General features: G+C 30.6%; 2 protein-coding genes across 3 annotated transcripts; one reads left to right on the top strand and one right to left on the bottom strand.

Annotated features, from left to right (window-relative positions):
- Window positions 1–352: 352 nt before the first annotated feature.
- Window positions 353–3,786, bottom strand: LOC102663281 (WRKY DNA-binding transcription factor 70). The gene is made up of 3 exons (XM_006595372.3): window positions 3,341–3,786; window positions 1,980–2,084; window positions 353–1,005 (listed from the first exon to the last, which is right to left on the bottom strand). The coding sequence occupies exons 1-3, from the start codon at window positions 3,694–3,696 to the stop codon at window positions 576–578; spliced, it is 891 nt and encodes a 296-aa protein (XP_006595435.1). The 5' UTR covers window positions 3,697–3,786; the 3' UTR covers window positions 353–575.
- A 2,206-nt stretch (window positions 3,787–5,992) lies between these two features.
- On the top strand, window positions 5,993–8,372 carry LOC100792193 (probable WRKY transcription factor). Of its 2 annotated transcripts, none has more exons than NM_001370956.1 (3): window positions 5,993–6,407; window positions 6,970–7,074; window positions 7,769–8,372. In NM_001370956.1, the coding sequence occupies exons 1-3, from the start codon at window positions 6,040–6,042 to the stop codon at window positions 8,196–8,198; spliced, it is 903 nt and encodes a 300-aa protein (NP_001357885.1). In that variant the 5' UTR covers window positions 5,993–6,039; the 3' UTR covers window positions 8,199–8,372. The 2 variants fall into 2 exon arrangements, with proteins under 2 accessions (NP_001357885.1, XP_040863734.1); XM_041007800.1 differs by having other exon boundaries at window positions 6,014–6,407; window positions 7,000–7,074; window positions 7,769–8,303.
- Window positions 8,373–8,726: the final 354 nt, after the last annotated feature.

Raw genomic sequence — 8,726 nt, forward strand, 5'->3', positions numbered from 1 at the left:
CGTGTTTGTTCTTCTGACGATTTTACTGTAACACGAAATACGAGATAAATAACTTCATCGTAGAAGTATAGATGAGCTTGCTTCTAGATTCTCCGTTTCGGATTACTGCACCGACAATCCAAACATGTTATTAGTTAATGGCCAATGTATTCCTGGATCAGTGGTAGTATTACCGGTAACATCAAGTGATGATAAAGATCCGTTAAAATAGATGAAAAAACTAAAACTGACAATTTTAATTAGTGACTATTTTAATGGGTACAAAAGCTAATTTTCCAATTGCCCCTTTCGCATCAATTTGCTTACTTTTATGTATTATTGATAACAGCTTAAAACAATATTCACCCTTATCACAAAAAGCAACACTATTCTTTTATATATATAAATAGGCAAACAAATTGTTTTGATACTAAAAGCTTTGCTGCTATTTTGACAAGATTTAAGGTAAAAAGATTCTACTTATCAAATAGCCAATACAATAGATTTCAGGTGTTTTCAATTGGCAAGATGAAGTATACTCTCTAATGCCTTGCCCAGGAAAGAATTTGAGGACCGAAACAAATATCAATTGGCCATCAAAATCCAAACTGCTCATAAACATTCTCAAATTCAACGGTTTCAGTGGATGATAGCGAGGCCACACGCTTCGAATAGTCAAAAAAAAAATCATAATCGTATAATAGGAGATCTTCAGGTGAGGACAACTGATTTTGAGCACTATGATAATCTTGAATCACTTCCACGGGCTCTTGTTTGGTTGATGCAAGTAGTGATGAGGGAAACGGGCTTTCTTGTTGTCTTTGAAAACTATTATTAAAGCTAAGTAAGGTGGAAGAAGCAGAGGGAGAAATAGGTTCCAAAATAATCTCGGGATTCAAAGGGCTTCTACAAGTATGATGGCCATAATAGGTTGTTCGGTACAATGGAGGGTTATCTTGAATTCTTTGCACCTGTTTCATTGCTTGGCATCCCTGATCATTCTTGTGAGAGCACCTGTAGTAGCTCCTGTAACACATTTCAAACATTTTCGATATTAATTCACTGCTTAGCTTAGAAAACAAAATAGAGAGGCTTAGACACATATATAAGAAAGACTTCATTACTATTTTAATCTTCAATCGTTTTTTTTCAGATGTATTGATATTCTCTTTTTTTTTCATTCTAATTATTGACATGGAAAGGGGTGAAGAAGATTATAGATCCAATTAAGTATTAAATATATGTAATTAATCTCCTCTTCTTTTTTTTATAATTGGCCTCATTGAAATTCGGAGTGGATTATGTTTTCTAAGCTCTTGAAAATCATTTTTTTTAATCCTTGAATTTTGATAACTTATTTTTTTAGTCATTAACATAATAAATTAATATTTTATGACAATTTCTAACACTGACAATTTTTTAGCATTATGATAATTTTAAAATTCAAATTCAAGTAATTAAAAAGTAAAAATTAATTTATGAAAACTAAAAAGTGTCAGAAAGTATCTATTTATTATACTAGAGATTTATTATACTAGAGATTAAAAAGAGTTATTTATCAAAATTTAAGAATAAAAAATAATTTTAAATTTTAGGAACTAAAAAAACATACATCCCAAATTTAGAGATTAAAATAAAGCATTGTTTAAAACTAGTTTTTGATGTCAAAAATCAATTTTATACTTATTTTAAAATTTGTTGAAACTAATTTAACAAGAAAATAGATTAATTTTACAAATTAAGTCATAATGCTAATTTATTTTAAATTTATTTTTAAAATTATCATAAAATGTTAAAAAATCATCGTAAAATATTAAAAATTGACATAAAATGTTAATTTATTATATCAAGAAGAAAAAAAAATAATTTATCAAAATTTTAAAGATTAAAAAAATATTTTTAAATGTCAACAACTAAAAAAAAACATTTAAATTTAGTAACTGAAACAATAATCAAACTTATACTTATAAGAAAAAGGGTGATTTGAAAAGGAGCATTACCTAAGGTATTTGGCGTTCAATGTCATTTTTTGTCCATACTTTCTCCATACATAACCATCTTCAATCAGTATTGAGCTGTCCTTCTCCCAAGCTGGCGCAATTGATCTTATATATATATAAAGACCAAAATATCAATTTTAGAATTCTTATATATAAGTTTTTTCACAACTAATCCCAATTATCTATTGAATTGAATATTTATTAAATCATTGTATTAATCCTAATAATTGTGTAATAATGGTTGTTATAATTTCCGGAGGCTTTATTCTAGATGCAATTGACGACCAGCAATTATTTAATTTGTAATTCAAGCATTCTAAATCTGTTTCTACAAGTATTTTGTATTGAAATTACATATATGAACCACAAAGTTACTTCTCTAAATATTTAACGCAACATATATAAAAAGACTTAAAATTAAAATTACTAATTAAATTAATTAGAACAATCTCACACTGATTATCTATGCACTACATTGTTCTTATTTATTAAAAACATAAAATGTTAAAAATTTAATTATGAGGTCCTTTGTATTTATTAAATACATAAGACATCAAGAAAATTAATTAAAAGGTAGTATAAAAAAGGTCATAATTTGTTTATTACTCGGGTTTAACTCTCCACTTCAAAAAAAAAAAAACATAATTGATATAATGACGAGTTTTGCTTTGACCGTTGAGCGTCTACAACAATACTCCTTAACCAGGGTTTGGAACCCACTATGAAAAAACATAGGCGGAGTTCACTTCAACAAATAAATAAAGAAGTTTAAAAGTGTATAGGATCCTATAACAACACTTTTCTTAACATTAAATTCAGTTTAATTAGAATAGTGAATCGTTTAAAAAAACAAAATAGAAGAATAAGAAAAATTATACATGATGATGGAGATTATTTTTTTTAAAGGCAAAGTTTATATTATTTTGTAAGAGTATAAGGGATACTCACCAAAAAACAGCTAGCCTTACAGAACAATTAAAGAAACTAGCAGACACACCATTTGAAATACACAGTGCTGTAGAATAAGAATATAGAGAAAAACTAGCATGGCGATGGAGAATTAATAAGACAAATTATTTTTTGCATGATCGACAGAAACAAATAGATCTTTTATTTTTTTTTCTGGATTTGCAAATGTTCCTCAATTTTATTTGAAGAATTTAATTTATGATAAAAAAAAATATTAATTTTGTGGACGAATGGTTGATCCCTTTAATTACAATAGTACTGTACTGGTTGATCTAGCTTCATATCCTATATCATATTCTTAAACAAAATGATCAGATCCAAATCACATAACAATTATATCAGAAATATATAATTTTCAAGCTAGGAAAAGATGAATTATATATAATTCTTACTTTCGCTTGTAGCCTCTTCTTCTAGTTTTAGTGTTCATGAGACTCTTGCAGGTTTCATCCGAAGACTCCAGCTTTGGGGAACTCGTGGACGAAGAGACATGTTTGGGAGCAATAGATGCCACCACCTCATAGGAGACATCGTTATTGGAGTTCAAAAGCAAAAGGGTATTTGTGAATGAACACAAGACCTTGCGCACAAGATCTTCAACAAATGGTAACACTGACTTTGAGTTTGTTGACCCTTCATCCTTATCATGAGCAAGTACTTCAAGAATCTGATTTGCCATGTCACGCCCTCTAATTAGTTCTTCTTCCATTGCATTTTTGCCATTTGGAAGCTGATTCTGATTCTCCATTATCCTTTTCGGTATAACACCTTACCTATTATGGCAGCGAAGCAGAGAGACACTACCTTTTTATTTAACGTGGCACTCCCCCACTTGCATATTTAAAAAATGTTGCACCAGGGAGTATATAGATTAAAATTCCTGAGCACAAATTGACTGGTTTAGTTCACGTGCCAAGGTTTTAGGTGAAGAACACGCACCGGTGAAAATTTGCAACGTAAGCAACAGGGTTGTCTCTTATAGGAAGGGTTTATAGCGTGGGAAGAGAAGTAGTGGGTTTCTTCCCATGGACATGCAGGATGAGCTCACTATGCTAACTTCATGCTGAGAACATAACCATCTGTTTGACAATAACACCCTTGGGCTTTGCACGTTGTGACAGTGTGAGAGGAATCCATGTTTTGGTCATAATTACTGATTTTTTTTTCACTTGTAGATATCAAAAAAATTATATCAATTCACACATTTTTAAAATCAGCAGACTCTCTTAGTGATTATAAGTTACTGGATAACTAGATATATATTATTATAAAAAAATTAAATGAAATTCATGATGGCTGATATGGCGTTTAATATACGATACCTAACATTAAGGAGAAAATTGCGCAAATATAGTTTAATAACACAAAGTGGGGTGGGGTAATTACGTTGAGAGTCGCACATGGGGTATTTGATTCTTTTTCTACATTACCATTTGACTGCTCCATTATGATCAGATCACTATAATTGTTGCTAGTTGGTACGTTTTAAATGTGACTAATGGTGTTATTTTTATAATTATTAATTAATGCAGTTATATTTGAATAGTCACTTTATCAATCCATTAATACTTTGACTGCGAAAGCACGGGTTAGTTTCCTTGTAAGTGGATTACGTAGGGAGATTAGTCATAGACACTAATATAAAATAAATATAACAAAAGTTGATCCAATATATTGCTAATGTATTGATTAGGATTTGATTTTGAACTATATGTTTCAGGGGGGGGGGGGACTTAATTAGAAGAAACAAAATATATTTTGAGTTATATCACTTAATATAACAAAATCTGGTTTACTTCACATCCAATTTGAGAAGGACAATATTCTATCATAAAGTCCCTCGCTAATATATCATTTTTCTTTTGTGAAGGATTCTGTGATGAATGCATGGTTTTGAGAGGGACAAACTTGGGTCACAGAATTCCTCCCAAATAAAATCTTATTTAATTAGCAAAAGATTTTGTGACGGAAGGTTTAGAGAGCAAAATGTTTCTTCACTAATTCCGTCACAGTTATTTTTCGTAGTGAATGGTTGTTCACTCTTTAAAAAAAAACAATAAAGATTCCATGCTTCATGCTTCCTCTGAAGCAAAAACAAAAAATTAAAGCAGAAGAAGAGACAATAAAAAAGGAAGGTAAGATAATGGAGAAAGAAAGAAAAAAGTTAGAGAGATATAGACAGAGTGAATGAAGAGGGGATCCAAGTCCCTTGAAAATAGACACTCCTAGGAATAATGTGTTGAAAGAGACCTCCCAGTTTTCGTGGTCATCAGATGTGTAGCTATTGTTTCAACTAAGGTTGGAGCCTCGAACCATCACCAACCAAGTACCAAAGCATATCTATGTAGATCTTATTTTTCAACATTTTTTTATTAATCTCACTATATATACATTACACAAACATAGAAACTAACCCATTCTTTCTTCTCAGCTAGCCATATATAGATTAAGCTCGTGTCGATGAAATAATCAAACTGATGACCATTCAAACTTCAAAAGATAACAGCGTTAGTAAATTTAATATCAATCTTACTTACCAGTAACAAGAAACATATCAACCAACACGACAAAGATAGTGATAATAATAGAATTCCTAATATAATCTAGAATTTCAAATGGTGACTAGAAAAAGAATCAATCCCCCTACCTGGTTCTTGTCTGCATATGCATCATATATCCCAAATTACCCTCAGCTTTGTACAAATAAACTAACATGCATGCAAATTAAAACCGAAGGATATTATTGTCTAATAGATGGCTGTGTTCTCAGCATGAAGTTAGCATTCTGAGCTCACCATGCATTCCCTTGCAAAAACACACACTGCTTCTCTTCCCACGCCTTGGACTCTTCCAATACGAGAAAACCCTCTTGCTTACGTTGCACAATTTCACTAGTGCGTGTTGTTCACGTGAAACACTAGCTCGTGAACCAAACCTGTCAATTTGTGCTATGGAATTTTTGTCAACACTCTCTGATGCAACAATTTTTAAATTTGCGAGTGGAGGAACTGCTACGTTTAATAAAAGGCAGTGTCTCTTGTGCTAGCAGCCACAATATAGTGTTATCTTAACCATTCCAAAAAAGACAATAATGGAGAACCAGCTTCCAAATGGCAAAAAGGCAATGGAAGAAGAGTTAATCAAAGGGCATGGCATGGCAAATCAGTTACTTGAAGTACTTGTTCAGGATAAATTGAACACTCACCTTGAAGAGGAGGGTAGCTCAAAGTCAGTGTTACCATTTGTTGAAGATCTTGTTCGCAAAGTGTTGTGTTCATTCACAAATACCCTTTTGATTTTGAACTCCAATAATGATGTTTCCAATGAGGTCGCAGCGTCTATCACTCTCAGAGATGTCTCTTCGTCCATTAATTGCCCAAAGCTGCAGTCGGTGGATGAAACTTGCAAGAGTCCCAATATTCTCAACCCTAAAAGTGGAAGCGGGTGCTACAAAAGAAAGTAAGAATTTTAATTCATATCCTTCCTAGCAAGAAAACTTTACTAAAGGATAACCGCCAAGAAACTACAACATATTTTTTAATATACCCTTTATATTATGTTTTTTTTATTAAAATCTGTTTAAAATTATAAGTAAAACTCGTTAAAAAAATTGATCAACCCACCAAATTGTTATTTTTAATAAATTTTATCGTTTAATATGATATTCAAAAAAATGTGTTAACTAATATGTTGTTAATATTTCTCTGAATTACAAATAACATGATTAGTAAGAAAATTTTAATATTTTTTTAGTACGATAAAAAAAGATTGATAGTATAAAAAGTACTATATGATGAGAAGATTTAGAATTATTTAATAAGGAAAGAATTTGTGCTGTTGATTGCATCTTGGCCAAATGCCCCAGACGTAAATAACCATGATCATGTATACAATTTTTAGGATTAATTATTTTTCCTGCAATATTTCATAAATATTCAAGTAAATTATGACAACTGGATTCGTTGTGAAAATACTTGCATATAATTCTTAAATTGATAATTTTGACTCCATATATAATAAGATCAATTGCGCCAACTTGGAAAAAGGACAGCTCAATACTGATTGAAGATGGCTATACATGGAGAAAGTACGGACAAAAAATGACGTCGCAGTCCAAATACCTCAGGTATTCTTCCCTTTCAAATTACCCTTTTTTTAATTTATGAAATTGATGTAAAATATTCACTGATTTTATTGATGAATGACTAATTTTTATCATAAAATTCATTTAATCACACGTAGTGGGATTTTATTTTCCAATCACAAGATTCAAACTCAAAATTTTATTTAAAAAAATCGAGTTTAATATTACTTGAATCAATAATTTGTTGGTTTAATTTTTTTTATCTTGAAAGTATAAATATATTAAGTTACACGAGAAGTGCTTAACAAAATTACATCTCAAGAGTTCTCAGAGCATTCTGACAATACTAAACCAGTCAAACAATAAAAATAAATACATAAAAGAGGAGCTGAATCTTAATATATACTCACTAAAGGCTACATAAAGAAAGATACAACACCTTAACTCTAAAATCAAACCAGAATTTGTACTCACTCACCTTACAAACTTAAAATTTGCTAGAGAAGCACTTTGATTAATTTGCCAAAGTTGATAGGTGACAGAAAAATCTTGTTTAAAAGCCTTCATGTGTATCTAATATGATCTATTACTGACTGAGACCAAATTATCCTTGTCTTTTTATTTTATAGGGAAAATAGTGTATTATTATAGACTCATTTTTTCTACATGTGTATCTAAGCCCCTCTCTTTCGATTTTTCAGCACTGAATTCAATATGGTTGAAATATGTGTTGCAGGAGCTACTATAGGTGCACTCACAAAAATGATCAGGGATGCCAAGCAATCAAACAAGTACAGAGAATTCAAGATAACCCTCCATTGTACCGAACAACCTATTATAGCCACCACACTTGTAAAAGCCCTATGAATCCCGAGATCATTGTGGAACCTTTTTCTCCCTCTGCCTCTTCCATATTACTTAGCTTCGATAACAACCTTCAGAGCAAACAAGAAAACCCGTTTTCCTCATCAATACTTGCATCAACCAAACATGAGCCCCAGGAAGTGATTCACAATGAACATAGTGCTCAAAATAAATTGTCTACATTTGAAAACCTCCTATTTTACGATTATGACATTCCTTTTGATTATTCGAGGAATGCCACTTTGCTATCATCGACTGAAGCCGTTCAATTTGAGAATGTTTATGAGCAGTATGGATTTTGATGGCTAGGTATTTGTTTCGGAGGGTAACTTCATCATGTTAGAATTGCGCAGAGCTTAGATCTGTATGTTGTATTAGCTAGTAGTTCTTCAATAAAACTTTGTTGTCTTAAATGTTGTCAAAACAATACACACGTACACATGTGATAATAACCAATTTTATAATGAGAAATGATAACTATAAAATATGCTACGAATTAAATTTGATTGATTTTAAAGAAAAAAAATCAATTAATCTAATTATTTAGTTTTCTTAATTTATCATCCATTTAATGTTGTTTAAAAATAAAATTCAATCCAGTCTAATCCAACATAAAGCATTTTACATTGAATCGATAGTTGATTTTAAACTCTCTTTTACAGTATTTTCTTTGTAAAAGTATATATTAAATAATTAGTAAGATATATAATAAATATTTATAATATCAAATATCTCATTTATACATCAATAAATATACGTAAATAATAGTATAAATCTTTAAATATAATATAGACCATAGTTTTAAAAATCAATCTGGTGACCAACATTAT

Source organism: Glycine max, chromosome 13, assembly GCF_000004515.6.
Source record: "Glycine max cultivar Williams 82 chromosome 13, Glycine_max_v4.0, whole genome shotgun sequence".
Lineage (NCBI taxonomy): Eukaryota > Viridiplantae > Streptophyta > Magnoliopsida > Fabales > Fabaceae > Glycine > Glycine max.

What these genes read in the sequence shown, in the direction of transcription:
- LOC102663281 (XM_006595372.3), bottom strand. Translation starts at nt 3,696, where the DNA reads ATGGAGAATCAGAATCAGCTTCCAAATGGCAAAAATGCAATGGAAGAA. An exon ending in AGAAGAGGCTACAAGCGAAA is followed by an intron (nt 2,085 to 3,340) that starts GTAAGAATTATA and finishes TATATATATAAG; the next exon opens with ATCAATTGCGCCAGCTTGGG. An exon ending in TTGAACGCCAAATACCTTAG is followed by an intron (nt 1,006 to 1,979) that starts GTAATGCTCCTT and finishes AATGTGTTACAG; the next exon opens with GAGCTACTACAGGTGCTCTC.
- LOC100792193 (NM_001370956.1), top strand. Translation starts at nt 6,040, where the DNA reads ATGGAGAACCAGCTTCCAAATGGCAAAAAGGCAATGGAAGAAGAGTTA. An exon ending in AGCGGGTGCTACAAAAGAAA is followed by an intron (nt 6,408 to 6,969) that starts GTAAGAATTTTA and finishes ATATATAATAAG; the next exon opens with ATCAATTGCGCCAACTTGGA. An exon ending in TCGCAGTCCAAATACCTCAG is followed by an intron (nt 7,075 to 7,768) that starts GTATTCTTCCCT and finishes TATGTGTTGCAG; the next exon opens with GAGCTACTATAGGTGCACTC.